The sequence below is a fragment of the Danio rerio genome, chromosome 4 (genome assembly GCF_052040795.2).
Source record: "Danio rerio strain M-AB ecotype USA chromosome 4, GRCz13ab, whole genome shotgun sequence".
Lineage (NCBI taxonomy): Eukaryota > Metazoa > Chordata > Actinopteri > Cypriniformes > Danionidae > Danio > Danio rerio.
The window spans coordinates 14687849-14708512 of record NC_141024.2 but is presented as its reverse complement, the minus strand read 5'-3'; the positions used below and the strand labels follow the sequence as shown (position 1 = coordinate 14708512).

General features: G+C 38.2%; 1 protein-coding gene across 3 annotated transcripts; it reads left to right on the top strand.

Annotated features, from left to right (window-relative positions):
* The first annotated feature begins 26 nt into the window (after positions 1-26).
* Positions 27-13036, top strand: LOC147844669 (uncharacterized). Of its 3 annotated transcripts, none has more exons than XM_087248131.1 (5): positions 27-253; positions 594-622; positions 968-1038; positions 2713-4466; positions 12172-13036. In XM_087248131.1, exons 1-4 carry the CDS (start codon positions 141-143, stop codon positions 2827-2829), a joined length of 330 nt encoding a protein of 109 aa, XP_087104257.1. In that variant the 5' UTR covers positions 27-140; the 3' UTR covers positions 2830-4466; positions 12172-13036. The 3 variants fall into 3 exon arrangements, 2 of the variants coding, with proteins under 2 accessions (XP_087104257.1, XP_087104258.1); XM_087248132.1 differs by lacking the exon at positions 12172-13036 and having other exon boundaries at positions 2713-2883; positions 3265-4336; XR_015482881.1 differs by lacking the exons at positions 968-1038; positions 12172-13036 and having other exon boundaries at positions 190-253; positions 2713-2883; positions 3265-4336.
* The last annotated feature ends 7628 nt before the right edge of the window (positions 13037-20664 follow it).

Here is a 20664-nt window from a genome sequence, read left to right as displayed (position 1 = left end):
GAACTGCACACTTTCTACAGGACAGACTGAAAATGACTTCCAGTTATCGACTGTCATTAAATATCTAGCTTGAATAGGCCCTCCTGCATATGACTGAATGTGTTTAGTGATTAACATTTTTGTTCTAAGTAAATAAACAAATGAACAAGCAAACATTCTATCACTCATTGTATCTGCAGGGTCCCTCTTGTGGTCATCAAGTGTATCAATCAGTCTTCAATCAGAAGTGGCTGTCTGCTTTGCTCTGCTGCAGGTGAGTGTGCACCAATTATTTCTTCTTTATTTCTGGACTAATCTGTCAGTTTGTCGAGCATCTGAATTATTAGATGAACGTAGAAACTATCGGTGAAATATTGGTTCAGTAATGAGCTCTCAGAGGAACTGGAGTAATGGAGGTCGCTAAATGGCCAGTGTTTAGAGTCATCTGGACAAACACAGACAAACAACACGAGACACAAGATCTTCAACACTACTTTTGGGTGGTTTGATTATTGTTGGAGTGTTGTGATTGACTTTTTGTACCCACATAAACATTGTTTTGTTTTATTTGTTTTTTATTTCTTCATTTTTTGTTATGTTGTTCCTCACACCAGATCAGACGACATGACAGCGCGAAATGAAGGTAAATACATTTCTTTCATTGCTTTCTATTGACTCAAAGCAGAGAGAGAGAGAGAGAGAGAGAGAGAGAGAGAGAGAGAGAGAGGTGTTGAACACTGTTCTGTCACCAGCATGTGGAGTTTTGAGCACTTCTGTCTGTTTGCAAAGCAGCTTTTCAAGATGAACATCATTCACACACATCATTATTTCAGTAAATTCTGTTTAACAGATGATATTTAAAAGTTTAATAATGTAAAATGTTATTATTAATTAAGTTTATTTTATTATTTAATTATTGTCAATAAAATGTAATATAAAAATGCTTAGACTTGAGTTAAAATGTCTATGTTGTGCGTTTGTTTAAAAGGCCACCAATGTATGTATCAGTGCAAGTGTAGCCTGTATGCAAGGAATGTGTCAGCCACCATGGTCAAACAGGTTAGTTAAAGTGAAGTCGTAATGGATGAACTCAATGATCACAAGAGGGAACTGAAGCTCACCTGCCGTCGATGTTAGTGGAAGATAAGTTGGATAGGAGGGAAGGTACGGGAGATTTTAGCTGGTTTATTGCTGGTCTAAATATATGATATTTATGACAAAAAAATTAAATAAATTCACTATCAGGATAAGATCTCATTGATAATGATGGTGATTCATTTCCATGTAATCCAGGTCATGCTGGATTTCCACATTATTGGTCGCAATCACACAATGACAAACCACAGTTTATTCAGCAGTCAGTCATAAATCTCTATTGAAACATGTCTGTGTTTCTCTATGAAAGCTTAAAATGTTGATAGTTAGTGTACATGGACAAGAACACTGTTAATTGGAGAAAAAAAATGAAACAAAAAAGAGAGAATTGTGTGAGAGAATCGCAGTCTCAGTTCCCATTGAGAATAAATGTGATGTGATCTTCAAACTGCATCATATCAACACTTAAGAGCAATGCTCAGACTCTTATGTGTGCTCTTAACTCTTCATTTCTATCAGCCCCTCATTTTATTTTCTCCTTATTTGTATGAATAAGTTCTTCTCACTTTTAAAAATGTTTAGGATAAAAGCAACTGCTGCAGGATTATTTACTGTTTATTTATTATTATCTGCTACATGAATATTTTACCTGGCATGTGAAAGCAAGACATTGACATGTGGGTTATTTCCAAACTGATCTAAACCATCTGATTCATGTGTGTCACTTAATAAATAATATAATAATCTTACATTATCCTTATAAGTTTCACTTACATAATCTGACATTTTTTTAAATGTGACAACATAGACAGAACATGTCAAGCTGGCATTGACACAATGTTTCTACATTAGTTAACATTCACACATAATAATAACTGTAATTTTCATAGGCCCACTGACTCTAAAAATAATCATAATTACAACAATTATCAGAGCGAAATATGTCATCTATGCCAGCATCTTGTGCATCAAAACAAACATTTTATGTTGTTATTTTACTTTGACTGATATTGAGAGCAGATGAATGTATAGTATGAGATTATGCAAGCGCTTACAGGACATTTTACAATGCTTAGAGGGATACTTTATCCAAAAATGAACATTTTAATGCTTAAATTAATTAGACATCAACATTTAAACATTAAATTAAGATTAATGCGTAAATGTTGAATGAAAATTTACTTCATTTACTCACCCTCAAATCCTCTTTACAAGTTTCTTTATTCTGTTGAACACAAAAGAAAGTATTTTGAGGAAAGCTGGAAATCTGTAACCATCGACTTCCCTAACAGAGAAAACAAATACTATGAAGACAACGATTCCAGGTATTCAGCTTTCTTCTAAATATATTCTAATAAACAAGTGAAGGGTGAGTAAATGATGACAGATTCTTCAGTTTTAGCTGTGGTGTGAGTGATCTAAAGCTGTTTTATTCACTGTGCTGTGATTTATGAAGTTACTCCTGCAATATACGTGTCAATGTGTGGAGATTTCTCACTTGTGTTTGTGCTGTTCAACATGTCGCTTACCATCATTTGCTTTTTGGAGGGTCACTCCTCTAGAAAGGGAATAATGAGAACCAAAACAACTGTGGAAGAGGCGGCAGAGCGATTGTTTAATGCACTTTTTTTTTTGCAGGCAAAAGCAAAACCCCTTCTGGACCCAGTTCTGGATCTCAGGGAGAGACACCACCATCCCGTTCTCAAACACACCACAGCATTCACTCAGTGTGGAGATGTGCAGCCTGTGCTATGAAGCCAGATTAGTGGCTGGCCAGTTCAGTTTCAGTTTAGGTTGCACCAATTCTGGGTTTTAGGTACCATGAAGGAGCTCAGCTCAGCTCGGCTGCTCCATGATGCAAACAAAGAGTGAATAAAGTCCAGCTGCCTTCATGTTACCTAAAACTAGGCCTGCACAATATATTGATTCAGCATCGATATCACAATGTGCAAATCTGCAATAGTCACATCGCAGGATCTGCTGTGTTGAGTTGGGATTGTGATTAACCAGAAGACAGAGTTCAGTTCTGAACAGTTTAACCCTCACTGAGTGAAAGACTTATCAGGTCTGTATTAGACGATGTAAGATTTCAAGTGAATTTAAATCATTTGGGCACTAGAAATGATCAAATGTGTAGCTTTAACAAAGAATAATTGCATTTAATTATTTCCACAGTGAAGACTAAAGTAGTCAATGTTTGAAGTGTATCACAAAAGTGTTTCAAAATGTTCCTAGGACAGGACGGGATGTTGTTAAATAGTGTGAGGATAACTTTAATGAAAGGTTTTCAATCTTATAAAGTGATATTCTACATTTGATCTTTTAATTTCTGTCCCTCAGTCCTGTTAGACTCTCCAGAAAGCCATAAAGCACAGTTTATATAACATGTATATTTCTTCTATTTGATTAATTTATGCTTGTTGTATGTTTATTATATTTTATGCAAATTCACTCCTCGACAAAATCAAACAATCAAACTTATTCCAAATTCAAGTTGTTAGTCGTATTGTGAAATAATATTCCTATTGCAGTTTATATCGCAGAAAAACGAAATATTGCGATGTCAGTTTTTCCCAATATCCTGCAGCCCTACCTAAAACCCAGAACTTGTGCAAACTAAACTGAAAGTTAACCGTCCAACCAGCTAATCCAGCTTCACACTACAGGCCCCTGACTGGACTGCTGATGTGTTTATTTTAATGACTCTTAGGACAGAGGTTTAGTTCAGCTTTAATTTGAGTGATTAAACTGATGTGGCAAGAAAACATAGATCAATGTATTAAAACAAGTGGCCTGAGTTATACAGCATCATGAAAATGGCCAGTAAAATATATGATCAAACTTACAAATATCAATAATTCAACAGTTGAAATAAATTGTTGTTGTTTTTAATATTATCTGTGTCATAAAAAATGCAGCGCATCAGTCTGGAGCTTCTAGTGATGCTAAAGGTCTTGATTAGCTGCTGCTGCTGTTTTTAATCAGGACTGAAGTATAAGAAGAATTTCTGATACATTATAAGACATTCAGAGAGATGAAAAGTCAAAGAGCAAGATATTTATATACTTTATTACAAGATTCTGGATTGATATTTAGAGAACCTGATGCTGATTCATCATTTATTTGAGTTGTTTTTATTATTGTATTTATTAATATGTATATTTTTGTATTGTTTTTGTAAATTATTGTTAATGTGGAAGGACAGATTGTCATTGTAAATTGATTAATTCAGTCTTTTGAGTAATTTAAAAGTATTAATGCATTTCTGTTATTGTTCAAACATTCTTATTGAGTAAAGAAATCAGAGCTAAACTCAGGAGAGCAGCTCAGCAGGATCAGGATCACACAGCTGTGTTTAAAAGTCCTGCTGATGTTTTCATGTGTGAATGCAAGTAGACTTATTGTCCACAAGGTGGCGCTCATTAACACACTGTTCTGCTCTTGTGTGTTCATGTTTAATCAGTCTTTCAGCTGCTTTTCAATGTAGTCTCATGACCAAACTTAAACCTCTGAGAGCCTCAATCTCAGTGGCGCAGCAGGAAAGTCATCGCCTTCAGTCAACAAGACCAGAGTTCTGCTCTCAATATTGCTGATACTGAATTATTATCAGTGTTCGCTAAACTAGACTTACTAACAGTAATAAGGAAGTAAATAACTGAGATGTCTGTGGCTCAGTGGAGGATCGCTCGTCTGCAGATTATGATAGTCTGATCTACATTCCTGCATTTTCACATTATTGTTTATCACAACAAATCTCTGGATAAAACTGAGACAGAAGAACAGCAGAATGTGTCAGACTCAGTGGCTCAGCTGGTCAAAGTGTCGTGTGTTTATCACAGAGTCCTGAGTTCAAGTCCTGCTGATGCTCATGTTGAATTATTATCAGTGTTGAAGCTGAACTAAACATTTAAACATCAAAATGTCCTCTGTCCTTGGATCCTATCCAACATCCTCTGTGGTGTGTGACATAAAGAGTTTGCTTGAGATTCTGGAGTCCTGGGTTCAAATACAATTATCGTTATGTTAAAACCTTTGAGGTGCATTACATCCAGCAAAGTGTGCTAAACTGCAGCAGTGAGTGTGTAAGTCATTGTGGCTCAACTGGATAAACACATCTTACTTGAAGGTGAGGTTGTGGATTCAAACACCATCTCTGTACTAATATTAAGTATAGATTTGCTCTGTTTTTGTGATAGGGAATTTAATGCTTTAGTCTGAAAATGTTTAAGCATGTGACGTGAGACTAAAATATAGCCTATAATTAGTGACCCAATCTGAAGCATCTTTGAGTGCACAATTATGAGTAAAGTGCTGTTCTTCATCCGCTCCACTAGGCGGCAAAAGCGGCTTCTGGTTCAGTCTGACTCGCAGCTTCAGGTGTTTGTTTGACAACAAGGAAGAAGCGTGTGATGACAGATGACAGTCTCCAAAACAAAACATCTGCAGTTGGTTTAAAATACATCATTTACAGATGACAGCTTAGCGACAGACTCTTAATGTGTTTAAACAGCACATATTCCAGCTCAACAGCAGATTAAAGCAGCAGAATCTGCGATCAAGTGCAGGAATCGACTGAAGAGACTCACCTGTAAGTATCAGCTCCTATAAAGTTCTCTTTCTGCTTGTGAAATGACTGACACGGGCTCTATAAACAGCTTCTGCTCTTTATAAAGAGCGCTGATTAATAGTGTCTGCTGTTATGAATACAGCTCGTCTGTCAGTTGATGTATATTTCTGTTGTGATGGATGAAATGAGTTGAACACTGTAAGAGTCAGAGCTGATGTTGATGCTGTCTTTAATCTTCAACATGTTCAACAGTGGAGTCTGACAAACAAGCATGAATGAAGCTTTCCTCAGCTTTCATGAAGTATTATCTGATTGTTTACATGTTTCTTGCTAATGTCACTGATAGAGTTTGTTTATTGTTTATTTGAGAGAGAATATTGTGATATTTATATTATAAAGCAGCATAAATCTGCACTTATCCTTGTTTAAAAGTCAATTAGTGAGCTTTTGTAGAGCTGCAGTCTTCAATATTGTACCTGTCAATAGACACTGTACTGTACGTTATCTTATGTTGCTGAACTCTGATCAGTTCTGCTGTTTCAGATGTGCTTTTGTAGTAAAGTCTTTATTTGTGTGTTTCCTCTCCAGAATGAAGCTTGTGTTTGGACTGTACAGCCAAGAGAAGCGGAGCTCTGGGACATTTGACAGCCGTGGACTGTAAGGACGGACGTCTGCTGCTGGACAGGTGAGACCCGCACATTGTGTTTGAGGTTTGGTGTATCGGTTATTATCCTTTTCTTTCTGGAGGGTCGTCCCTCTGGAAAGGAAATGATAGTAACCGAAACGGGAGGAGAAGGGACGGGGGTCTGAATTTTTATACAGCTAAATTTAATTTTGTGGTAAAAAGCAGCATAACCCCTGCTGTACATGGCCCCGTAGGTCAGGGTGGGACCCGACCCATCCCACCCCTTCTTTCACACCACATTCACACATATCGCAGTGATCTGGCTGGGATTGAACCAGCGACCTCTTACCCTGTGAGGCATTGCTCTACCACTGAGCCACAGATCACATGTAGGAAGATGTGCTGGAACTCATATTTGACTATTCAAGTGAACATGAAAACATTTAAAGCTTGAGTGGGGTTTGAACCCAGATCTCTCTGATGAGCACACAATGCTCTACCACTGAGCCACATTTCTCATGATAAATCACATGCTGGAACTCATATTTGACTATTATTTCACTGATCTCTGTGCAAAAAAGACAGCAGAGCTGAGGTTTGAACCCAAGTCTGTTCAACAAGCTTCCCCACAGAGAGCATGTGTTCATCCAGTAGCGCCACTGTGGCTCTCACACTTGCATGCGGAGTTTAGCCAAGTTTGTCAATTATTATGACATGTATGTAATGTTTGCAATAGTGAGATTAGAGTCCAGGTCTTCTTTATAACAGTGCAACTCTCTAACCACTGAGCCACAGATTTCTTAACTGAATACTTGCTGGAACTTATATTTTAACCAGATTTTACGAATATCCTGCTAGAACATCAACTGAAGTAGGATTTGATCCCATAACTCCATCATGAGAGAGCATGAGTTTAACCACATGCACCACTGAGGCTTTCACGTTCTTAGCTGGTGTTTTGGACACTTTCTTGGATTTATTTACATCTGTTTATCACAATCAAAAGTGGAATTTGAACGCATTCTTGTATTTATTGACATCTTTCTTCACATTTAAATGTGAGATTTGAACCCAGGAATATCAAGAGATGTATTTAAAAGTGAGGCTCAATTTCCAGACTTCAGTAAAGACGGTAAGCGAGACTTTAATATTCTTTTTTTTTTATTCAGTTTGTGTTTCTGTATCTTAATAATTCTTAATTTCAGCTTTAGTTTAGTCAAATAAAGGTTTTATTATTATCTGAATCTCAGAGTTTGGCATTGAAGCTTCTTGTTTGCTGAAAGTCCTTAATTAACAGCCTCAGGTGTTTCTAATCAGGTTGCAGGTGAACTGAAGTGGCTCTTAGGGATCAGGATTGTCCTAAAGGAAAGCTCTTTGTGTTTCAGTCTTCATGTGTTGATGCAGATCCACTGATTGTCCACAAGAGGGAACTGAAACACTGATCTGATCTACAAACTTTTCATTTATTTCAGTTCAGTCTTTTAAAACTGAGACCCTCCTTTGGTAAGTTATTAAACTGGATGATGTACCACTGAAGAACCCCACAGAAAACAATGATGTTAAAATAAAATAGATATACAGTCATTTTTAAACATTTTTAACAATAACAATGTTTTGTGTTGCACCACTCCAAACAAGCTTTAAAATATTTATCAAACCTAAAATGAAATCAGTGTTTCAGTTCCCTCTTGTGGACAATCAGTGGATCTGCATCAACACATGAAGACTGAAACACAAAGAGCTTTCCTTTAGGACAATCCTGATCCCGAAGAGCCACTTCAGTTCACCTGCAACCTGATTAGAAACACCTGAGGCTGTTAATTAAGGACTTTCAGCAAACAAGAAGCTTCAATGTCAAACTTTGAGATTCAGATAATAATAAAACCTTTATTTGACTAAACTAAAGCTGAAATTAAAAATTTTTAAGATGCAGAAACACAAACTGAATAAAAAAAGAGTATTAAAGTCTCCCTTACCGTCTGCTGAAGTCTGGAAGTTGAGCCTCACTTTTAAATACAACTCTTGATAATGCTGGGTTCAAATCTCACATTTAAATATGAAGAAAGATGTCAATAAATGCAACAAAGTGTCCAAAACTTCTGCTTTCATTCTGAAAGTCAGTGGTGCATGTGGTTAAACACATGTTCTCCAACCATGAAGTTGTGGGTTCAAATCCTACTTCAGTTGAAGCTTTAACAGAATATGAGTAAAATCAGGGTGAAATATAAGTTCCAGCATGTGTTCAGTCAGAAAATCTGTGGCTCAGTGGTTAGAGCATTGAACTGTTATAAAGAAGACCTGGACTCTAATCTCACTATTGCAAACATGAAATAAATAACATAATATTTGACATAATAAATTTGCTAAACTCCTCATGCATGTGTGAGAGCCACAGTGGCGCTACTGAATGAACACATGCTCTCTGTGGGGAAGCTTGTTGAACAGACTTGGGTTCAAACCCCTGCTTTGCTTTCTTATTGCACAGAGATCAGTGAAATAATAGTCAAATATGAGTTCCAGTATGTGATTTATCATGAGAAATGTGGCTCAGTGGTAGAGCATTGTGTGCTCATCAGAGAGGTCTGGGTTCAAACCCCACTCAAGCTTTAAATGTTTTCATGTTCACTTGAATAGTCAAATATGAGTTCCAGCACATCTTCCTACATGTGATCTGTGGCTCAGTGGTAGAGCAATGCCTCACAGGGTAAGAGGTCGCTGGTTCAATCCCAGCCAGATCACTGCGATATGTGTGAATGTGGTGTGAAAGAAGGGGTGGGATGGGTCGGGTCCCACCCTGACCTACGGGGCCATGTACAGCAGGGGTTATGCTGCTTTTTACCACAAAATTAAATTTAGCTGTATAAAAATTCAGACCCTCGTCCCTTCTCCTCCCGTTTCGGTTACTATCATTTCCTTTCCAGAGGGACGACCCTCCAGAAAGAAAAGGATAATAACCGATACACCAAACCTCAAACACAATGTGCGGGTCTCACCTGTCCAGCAGCAGACGTCCGTCCTTACAGTCCACGGCTGTCAAATGTCCCAGAGCTCCGCTTCTCTTGGCTGTACAGTCCAAACACAAGCTTCATTCTGGAGAGGAAACACACAAATAAAGACTTTACTACAAAAGCACATCTGAAACAGCAGAACTGATCAGAATTCAGCAACATAATCCTTCATCAACATAAGATAACGTACAGTACAGTGTCTATTGACAGCTACAATATTGAAGACTGCAGCTCTACAAAAGCTCACTAATTGACTTTTAAACAAGGATAAGTGCAGATTTATGCTGCTTTATAATATAAATATCACAATATTCTCTCTCAAATAAACTATAAACATAAACTCTATCAGTGACATTAGCAAGAAACATGTAAACAATCAGATAATACTTCATGAAAGCTGAGGAAAGCTTCATTCATGCTTGTTTGTCAGACTCCACTGTTGAACATGTTGAAGATTAAAGACAGCATCAACATCAGCTCTGACTCTTACAGTGTTCAACTCATTTCATCCATCACAACAGAAATATACATCAACTGACAGACGAGCTGTATTCATAACAGCAGACACTATTAATCAGCGCTCTTTATAAAGAGCAGAAGCTGTTTATAGAGCCCGTGTCAGTCATTTCACAAGCAGAAAGAGAACTTTATAGGAGCTGATACTTACAGGTGAGTCTCTTCAGTCGATTCCTGCACTTGATCGCAGATTCTGCTGCTTTAATCTGCTGTTGAGCTGAAATATGTGCTGTTTAAACACATTAAGAGTCTGTCGCTAAGCTGTCATCTGTAAATTAAGTATTTAAAACAAACTGCAGGTGTTTTGTTTTGGAGACTGTCATCTGTCATCACACGCTTCTTCCTTGTTGTCAAAAAAACACCTGAAGCTGCGAGTCAGACTGAACCAGAAGCCACTCGCGCCGCCTAGTGGAGCGGATGAAAAACTGCGCTTCTGCGATTGATTTCTATTTCTTTTTTTTCTCTGGTGGGTTGGTGTCATAAGCACATGTCGGCACCTATTGTTTGTTTTTATAGTTTATGCTGTATACTATTTCTCTTATATATGCTGAACATTTTACAATCAAAAGCACATCAAATCTTAAGAGAAAAAAAAACATATACATAATAATAATATTTATATTGTATAGTATGTTCATAGTTCTGGTTGCTTTTCGATTTAAAGGTCTTTTAAGAGTTTTAAAATAATATTGTGTTTGTCTAAAATCATTTCATCAGGACTTGTGAGTTCTTCAGACACTTCCTCCAGATCCTCCATGGGCTGAGGCGTTCCCAGGCAAGCCGAGTGCCTCCAGTGAGTCCTCGTTCTTCCCCCAAGATCCTTTCAGTGGGACAAGCCAGGAACACATCCCTAGGTAGGCATCCAGGCCCCTAACATATATGTTATCATATATTATTAAAGCTTTTCTGTCTTTCTGTTCATTATCAATATGGAATTAATTATAGAAGTACGAGTATTAATTATATATAAATACAAATATAAGATGTTTCCCATTTCTCTAACTCTACAGTGTTCGCATACATCATTACTTTGACTCTCATTATTGTCAATGTTGAATGTGGTCTAGTGTGTCCTAACCTCAGTCTACTTACTATAACTTCTTCCTTTGTTTACCACACATTTTTCTTTGTCTCCACTAGTATTTTAATTTGATATAAATGTCGTCCCTTCTTATCTTAAACCCAAACTCCTAGCCATTCCTTCTTTTATTTCACCTTTTCCTAAGAGTACCCAAACATCTATCCTGTTACTTTATAATGCCTTCTCTGCCCATTGATCAGCAGTTTCATTCCCATGCACTCCTTCATCTTCAGGTATCCAGCAAAACTCAATTGTCTCTCCTTTTTTCTCTGATATAGAAGTGTGAACACCTCATGTATTACAGTAAATCTTCTCAAAGCTGAGTCTGAACACATAGCTACACTATCAGCGCTCATTTCCTCCACTCATGTTAGTCCTATTATCAAAGCAGCCATTTGTACAAAACAATATTGTGTTTTATACATTTTAAAGGCCTCAAGTGATGAAATCTTAAATTAGTATGTATTACATTAGCAATGTATTGCACTTTTTTGTCTAGCTTTGTTTTGTTTTGTTTTGCAGGCTAAAGCAAAAGCTCTTCTGAACTGGCTTCTTGGAGGTCAGGGAGGCCCCTACTCAAACACACCACAGCATTCACTTGTATGGTGGAGATGTGCAGCCTGTGCTATGAAGCCAGATTAGTGGCTAGCTAGTTCAGTGTTAGTTTAGTTTGCACCAATTCTGGGTTTTAGGTGCCATGAAAGGAGCTCAGCTATGCTCCTCTCTGTGATACCATGACAATAAATAATGATTTAAGTCGAGCTGCTTTTATATTACCTAAAAACCAAAATCGGTGCAAACTAAACTGAAAGTTAACCGTCTAACCGGCCCATCTTCATGCTACAGGCCCCTGACTGGACTGCTGAGGTGTTTAATTTAATGATGTTTAGGACAGAGGTTTGGTTCAGTTTTGCTTTGAGTGTCTAAACTGATGTGGCAAGAAAACATATATTAATGTGTGAAACTCTGAGTTATACAGTATTATAAAAATGGTCAGTAAAATATATGATCGAACTCAAAATGATTAAACATACATGTGTAAATAACAATTAATACCAAAGTCAATAATTAAGCAGTTATTTATTGAAATGTTTTTTAAGTACATAAATAATCATTATTATCTGTGTCTTAAACAATGCAGCACATCAGTCTGGAGCTTCTAGTGATGCTGAAGGCCTTTATTAGCTGCTGCTGCTGTGTTTAATCAGGGTTGCAGCTAAACTCAGGAGAGCAGCTTAGCAGGATCAGGATCACAGAGCTGTTCTTAAAGTCCTGCTGATGTTTTCATGTACGAATGCAGATACTTATTGTCCACAAGGTGGCGCTCATTAACACACTGATCTGCTCTCTTGTGTTCCTGTTATTCATGTTTAATCAGTCTTTTAGCTGCTTTTCAATGTAGTCTCATGACCAAACTTCTGACCCTCAATCTCAGTGGCGCAGCAGGAAAGTCATCGCCTTCAGTCAACAAGACCAGAGTTCTGCTCTCAATATTGCTGATGCTGAATTATTATCAGTGTTAGCTAAACTAGACTTACTAACAGTAATAAGGAAGTAAATAACTGAGATGTCTGTGGCTCAGTGGAGGATCGCTCGTCTGTAGATTATGATAGTCTGATTTACAATCCTGCATTTTCACATTATTGTTTATCACAACAAATCTCTGGATAAAACTGAGACAGAAGAACAGCAGAATGTGTCAGACTCAGTGGCTCAGCTGGTCAAAGTGTCGTGTGTTTATCACAGAGTCCTGAGTTCAAGTCCTGCTGATGCTCATGTTGAATTATTATCAGTGTTGAAGCTGAACTAAACATTTAAACATCAAAATATAAATTGTCTCCAACATCCTCTGTGGTGTGTGAGATAAAGAGTTTGCTTGAGATTCTGGAGTCTTGGGTTCAAGTTCTATTATAGTTATGTTTAAAACCTATGAGGTGCATTACATCCAGCAAAGTGTGCTAAACTGCAGCAGTGAGTGTGTAAGTCAGTGTGGCTCAACTGGATAAACACATCTTACTTGAAGGTGAGGTTGTGGGTTCAAACACCATCTCTGTACTAATATTAGGTATTGATTTGCTCTGTTTTTGTGATAGGGAATTTAATGCTTTAGTCTGAAAATGTTTAAGCATGTGATGTGAGACTAAAATATATAATTAGTGACCCAATCTGAGGCATGTTTGAGTGCACAATTATGAGTAAAGTGCTGTTCTTCATCCGCTCCACTAGGCGGCAAAAGCGGCTTCTGGTTCAGTCTGACTCACAGCTTCAGGTGTTTGTTTGACAACAAGGAAGAAGCGTGTGATGACAGATGACAGTCTCCAAAACAAATCACCTGCAGTTGGTTTAAAATACATCATTTACAGATGACAGCTTAGCGACAGACTCTTAATGTGTTTAAACAGCACATATTCCAGCTCAACAGCAGATTAAAGCAGCAGAATCTGCGATCAAGTGCAGGAATCGACTGAAGAGACTCACCTGTAAGTATCAGCTGCTATAAAGCACAAAAGCTGATGTTGATACTGTCTTTAACACTCTGTACTCAAAAAGGGATATTTGTTGTTTAACAATTGAGCATGTATGAAGGTTTCCTCTGCTTCTGTGGAGGATTTTCAGACTTTGTTTACATGTTTCCTGCTCAATTCACTGTCAGACATTTAGAAGTAATCAATTGTAGGTTTTTGCTTAATGTTTAGTTTTTGAGCATTTTGATATATTAATAAGAAGCATCAAAGCCTTTGTTTAACCGCACTGTTATTTTATTGCACTGAACATTTTATTAAAATGGCTGTAGATGTGTCATCTTATGTTGATGAAGGATTATGTTGCTGAACTCTGATCAATTCTGCTGTTTCAGATGTGCTTTTGTATTAAAGTCTTTATTTGTGTGTTTCCTCTCCAGAATGAAGCTTGTGTTTGGACTGTACAGCCAAGAGAAGCGGAGCTCTGGAACATTTGACAGCCGTGGACTGTAAGGACGGACGTCTGCTGCTGGACAGGTGAGACCCGCACATTGTGTTTGAGGTTTGGTGTATCGGTTATTATCCTTTTCTTTCTGGAGGGTCGTCCCTCTGGAAAGGAAATGATAGTAACCGAAACGGGAGGAGAAGGGACGAGGGTCCGAATTTTTATACAGCTAAATTTAACTTTGTGGTAAAAAGCAGCATAACCCCTGCTGTACATGGCCCCGTAGGTCAGGGTGGGACCCGACCCATCCCACCCCTTCTTTCACACCACATTCACACATATCGCAGTGATCTGGCTGGGATTGAACCAGCGACCTCTTACCCTGTGAGGCATTGCTCTACCACTGAGCCACAGATCACATGTAGAATGATGTGCTGGAACTCATATTTGACTATTCAAGTGAACATGAAAACATTTAAAGCTTGAGTGGGGTTTGAACCCAGATCTCTCTGATGAGCACACAATGCTCTACCACTGAGCCACATTTCTCATGATAAATCACATGCTGGAACTCATATTTGACTATTATTTCACTGATCTCTGTGCAAAAAAGACAGCAGAGCTGAGGTTTGAACCCAAGTCTGTTCCACAAGCTTCCCCACAGAGATCATGTGTTCATCCAGTAGCGCCACTGTGGCTCTCACACTTGCATGAGGAGTTTAGCAAAGTCATTATGACAAAGATTATGTTTTTTATTTAATGTTTGCAATAGTGATATTAGAGTCCAGGTCTTCTTTATAACAGTGCAACTCTCTAACCACTGAGCCACAAATTTTGTGACTGAATACTTGCTGGAACTTATATTTCACCCTGATTTTACAAATATCCTGCTAGAATATCATCTGAAGTAGGATTTGATCCCATAACTCCATCATGAGAGAGCATGAGTTTAACCACATGCACCACTGAGGCTTTCACGTTCTTGATTTGTGTTTTGGACACTTTCTTGGATTTATTTACATCTGTTTATCACAATCAAAAGTGGGATTTGAACGCTTTCTTGTATTTATTGACATCTTTCTTCACATTTAAATGTGAGATTTGAACCCAGGAATATCAAGAGTTGTATTTAAAAGTGAGGCTCAATTTCCAGACTTCAGTAAAGACGGTAAGGGAGACTTTAATACTCTTTTTTTAATTCAGTTTGTGTTTCTGCATCTTAATAATTCTTAATTTCAGCTTTAGTTTAGTCAAATAAAGGTTTTCTTATTATCTGAATCTCAGAGTTTGGCATTGAAGCTTCTTGTTTGCTGAAAGTTCTTAATTAACAGCCTCAGGTGTTTCTAATCAGGTTGCAGGTGAACTGAAGTGGCTCTTCGGGATCAGGATTGTCCTAAAGGAAAGCTCTTTGTGTTTCAGTCTTCATGTGTTGATGCAGATCCACTGATTGTCCACAAGAGGGAACTGAAACACTGATCTGATCTACAAACTTTTCATTTATTTCAGTTCAGTCTTTTGAAACTGAGACCCTCCTTTGGTAAGTTATTAAACTGGTTGATGTACCACTGAAGAACCCCACAGAAAACAATGATGTTAAAATAAAATAGATATACAGTCATTTTTAAACATTTTTAACAATAACAATGTTTTGTGTTGCACCACTCCAAACAAGCTTTAAAATACTTGTTAAATCTAAAATGAAATCAGTTATTCAGTTCCCTCTTGTGGACAATCAGTGGATCTGCATCAACACATGAAGACTGAAACACAAAGAGCTTTCCTTTAGGACAATCCTGATCCCGAAGAGCCACTTCAGTTCACCTGCAACCTGATTAGAAACACCTGAGGCTGTTAATTAAGGACTTTCAGCAAACAAGAAGCTTCAATGCCAAACTCTGAGATTCAGATAATAAGAAAACCTTTATTTGACTAAACTAAAGCTCAAATTAAGAATTATTAAGATGCAGAAACAGAAACTGAATAAAAAAAGAGTATTAAAGTCTCCCTTACCGTCTGCTGAAGTCTGGAAGTTGAGCCTCACTTTTAAATACAACTCTTGATATTCCTGGGTTCAAATCTCACATTTAAATGTGAAAAAAGATGTCAATAAATACAACAAAGTGTCCACAACCCCAGTTTTCAATCTGAAAGTCTTAGTGGTGCATGTGGTTAAACACATATTCTGTAACAATGGATTTGTGGGTTGAAAACCCACTCAAGCTTGTTGAAATTTTAACAAGATACTCGTAAAATCAGAGTCAAACATAAGTTCCAGCATATTACCAGCCTGGATGTCTGTGGCTCAGTGGTTAGAATATTAAACTGCTCTGAAAACGACCTGGTTTCAAATCCCACTGTAAGATATATGTTCTCTGACAATGAGGTTGTGGGTTCAAATCCTTCCAATATTGAAGTTTTAACAGAATATCAGTACAATCAGGGTGAAATATAAATTCCAGCATGTGTTTAGTCAGGAGATATGTGGCTCAGTGGTAAGAAAGTTGAACTGCAATAAAGAAGAACTGGATTCAAATCTCACTATTGCAAACATGAAATAAATACCATAATAATTGACAAACTTTGCTAAACTCCTCATGTAAGTGTGAGAGCCACAGTGGCACTCCTGATGAAAGGCAAGTTCCCCATGGTGAAAGCTGTCATGAAGACTTAGGTTCAAACCCCAGCTCTGCTTTCTTATTGCACAGAGATCAGTGAAATAATAGTCAAATATGAGTTCCAGCATGTGATTTATCATGAGAAATGTGGCTCAGTAGTAGAGCATTGTGTGCTCATCAGAGAGATCTGGGTTCAAACCCCACTCAAGCTTTAAATGTTTTCATGTTCACTTGAATAGTCAAATATGAGTTCCAGCACATCATTCTTCATGTGATCTGTGGCTCAGTGGTAGAGCAATGCCTCACAGGGTAAGAGGTCGCTGGTTCAATCCCAGCCAGATCACTGCGATATGTGTGAATGTGGTGTGAAAGAAGGGGTGGGATGGGTCGGGTCCCACCCTGACCTACGGGGCCATGTACAGCAGGGGTTATGCTGCTTTTTACCACAAAATTAAATTTAGCTGTATAAAAATTCAGACCCTCGTCCCTTCTCCTCCCGTTTCGGTTACTATCATTTCCTTTCCAGAGGGACGACCCTCCAGAAAGAAAAGGATAATAACCGATACACCAAACCTCAAACACAAGGTGCGGGTCTCACCTGTCCAGCAGCAGACGTCCGTCCTTACAGTCCACGGCTGTCAAATGTCCCAGAGCTCCGCTTCTCTTGGCTGTACAGTCCAAACACAAGCTTCATTCTGCAGAGGAAACACACAAATAAAGACTTTAATACAAAAGCACATCTGAAACAGCAGAACTGATCAGAGTTCAGCAACATAATCCTTCATCAACATAAGATGACACATCTACAGCCATTTTAATAAAATTTTCAGTGCAATAAAATAACAGTGCGGTTAAACAAAGGCTTTGATGCTTCTTATTAATATATCAAAATGCTCAAAAACTAAATATTAAGCAAAAACCAACAATTGATTACTTCTAAATGTCTGACAGTGAATTGAGCAGGAAACATGTAAACAAAGTCTGAAAATCCTCCACAGAAGCAGAGGAAACCTTCATACATGCTCAATTGTTAAACAACAAATATCCCTTTTTGAGTACAGAGTGTTAAAGACAGTATCAACATCAGCTTTTGTGCTTTATAGGAGCTGATACTTACAGGTGAGTCTCTTCAGTCGATTCCTGCACTTGATCGCAGATTCTGCTGCTTTAATCTGCTGTTGAGCTGGAATATGTGCTGTTTAAACACATTAAGAGTCTGTCGCTAAGCTGTCATCTGTAAATGATGTATTTTAAACCAACTGCAGGTGTTTTGTTTTGGAGACTGTCATCTGTCATCACACGCTTCTTCCTTGTTGTCAAACAAACACCTGAAGCTGCGAGTCAGACTGAACGTGCAGTCGCTCGCGCCGCCTAGTGGAGCGGATGAAGAACAGCACTTTACTCATTATAATTGACTTGTGCACTCAAAGATGCTTCAGATTGGGTCACTAATTAAAATAGTCACACATGCTCAAAACATTTTCACACTAAAATATAAAATTTCCTATCCCAAAAACAGCAAAAATACTAAATAACAATAGAAATATCGTATTTGAACCCATGACAACTTAATCTACTAGTAAGGTGTTTTTAACGATGGAGCCACACTGACTTACACACTCACTGCTGCAGTTTAGCACACTTTGATGGATGTAATGCACCTTATTGGTTTTAATATAAGCAATAATAGGAATTGAACCCAAGACGCCAGAATCTCAAGCAAACACTTTATCTCACACACCACAGAGGATGTTGGAGATAATTTATATTTTGATGTTTAAATGTTTAGTTCAGCTTCAACACTGATAATAATTCAACATGAGCATCAGCAGGACTTGAACTCAGGACTCTGTGATAAACAAACGACACTTTGACCAGCTGAGCCACTGAGTCTGACACTTTCTGCTGTTCTTCTGTCTCAGTTTTATCCAGAGATTTGTTGTGATAAACAATATTGTGAAAATGCAGGATTGTAGATCAGACTATGATGATCTGCAGACGAGCGATCAACCACTGAGCCACAGACATCTCAGTTATTTACTTCTTTATTACTGTCAGTAAGTCTAGTTTAGGGAACACTGATAATAATTCAGCATCAGCAATATTGAGAGCAGAACTCTGGTCTTGTTGACTGAAGGCTATGACTTTCCTGCTGCGCCACTGAGATTGAGGCTCTCAAAGGTTTAAGTTTGGTCATGAGACTACATTGAAAAGCAGCTGAAAGACTGATTAAACATGAACACACAAGAGCAGAACAGTGTGTTAATGAGCACCACCTTGTGGACAATAAGTCTATCTTTAATATCTTAGCATGAAAATGTTTAAGTATGTGTGACAAATATATTATTAGTGACTCAATCTGAAGCATCTTTGAGTGCACAAGTCAATTATAATGAGTAAAGTGCAGTTCTTCATCCGCTCCACTAGGCGGCAAAAGCGGCTTCTGGTTCAGTCTGACTCGCAGCTTCAGGTGTTTGTTTGACAACAAGGAAGAAGCGTGTGATGACAGATGACAGTCTCCAAAACAAACACCTGCAGTTGGTTTAAAATACATCATTTACAGATGACAGCTTAGCGACAGACTCTTAATGTGTTTAAACAGCACATATTCCAGCTCAACAGCAGATTAAAGCAGCAGAATCTGCGATCAAGTGCAGGAATCGACTGAAGAGACTCACCTGTAAGTATCAGCTCCTATAAAGTTCTCTTTCTGCTTGTGAAATGACTGACACGGGCTCTATAAACAGCTTCTGCTCTTTATAAAGAGCGCTGATTAATAGTGTCTGCTGTTATGAATACAGCTCGTCTGTCAGTTGATGTATATTTCTGTTGTGATGGATGAAATGAGTTGAACACTGTAAGAGTCAGAGCTGATGTTGATGCTGTCTTTAATCTTCAACATGTTCAACAGTGGAGTCTGACAAACAAGCATGAATGAAGCTTTCCTCAGCTTTCATGAAGTATTATCTGATTGTTTACATGTTTCTTGCTAATGTCACTGATAGAGTTTATGTTTATAGTTTATTTGAGAGAGAATATTGTGATATTTATATTATAAAGCAGCACAAATCTGCACTTATCCTTGTTTAAAAGTCAATTAGTGAGCTTTTGTAGAGCTGCAGTCTTCAATATTGTACCTGTCAATAGACACTGTACTGTACGTTATCTTATGTTGATGAAGGATTATGTTGCTGAATTCTGATCAGGTCTGCTGTTTCAGATGTGTTTTTGTATTAAAGTCTTTATTTGTGTGTTTCCTCTCCAGAATGAAGCTTGTGTTTGGACTGTACAGCCAAGAGAAGCGGAGCTCTGGGACATTTGACAGCCGTGGACTGTAAGGACGGACGTCTGCTGCTGGACAGGTGAGACCCGCACCTTGTGTTTGAGGTTTGGTGTATCGGTTATTATCCTTTTCTTTCTGGAGGGTCGTCCCTCTGGAAAGGAAATGATAGTAACCGAAACGGGAGGAGAAGGGACGAGGGTCCGAATTTTTATACAGCTAAATTTAATTTTGTGGTAAAAAGCAGCATAACCCCTGCTGTACATGGCCCCGTAGGTCAGGGTGGGACCCGACCCATGCCACCCCTTCTTTCACACCACATTCACACATATCGCAGTGATCTGGCTGGGATTGAACCAGCGACCTCTTACCCTGTGAGGCATTGCTCTACCACTGAGCCACAGATCACATGTAGAAAGATGTGCTGGAACTCATATTTGACTATTCAAGTGAACATGAAAACATTTAAAGCTTGAGTGGGGTTTGAACCCAGATCTCTCTGATGACCACACACTGCTCTACCACTGAGCCACACTTCTCATGATAAATCACATGCTGGAACTCATATTTGACTATTATTTCACTGATCTCTGTGCAAAAAAATACAGCAGAGCTGAGGTTTGAACCCAAGTCTGTTCAACAAGCTTCCCCACAGAGAGCATGTGTTTATCCAGTAGCGCCACTGTGGCTCTCACACATGCATGCGGAGTTTAGCCAAGTTTGTCAATTATTATGACATGTATGTAATGTTTGCAATAGTGATATTAGAGTCCAGGTCTTTTTTATAACAGTGCAACTCTCTAACCACTGAGCCACAGATTTTGTGACTGAATACTTGCTGGAACTTATATTTCAACCAGATTTTACAAATATCCTGCTAGAACATCATCTGAAGTAGGATTTGATCCCATAACTCCATCATGAGAGAGCATGAGTTTAACCACATGCACCACTGAGGCTTTCACGTTTTTGGTTTGTGTTTTGGACACTT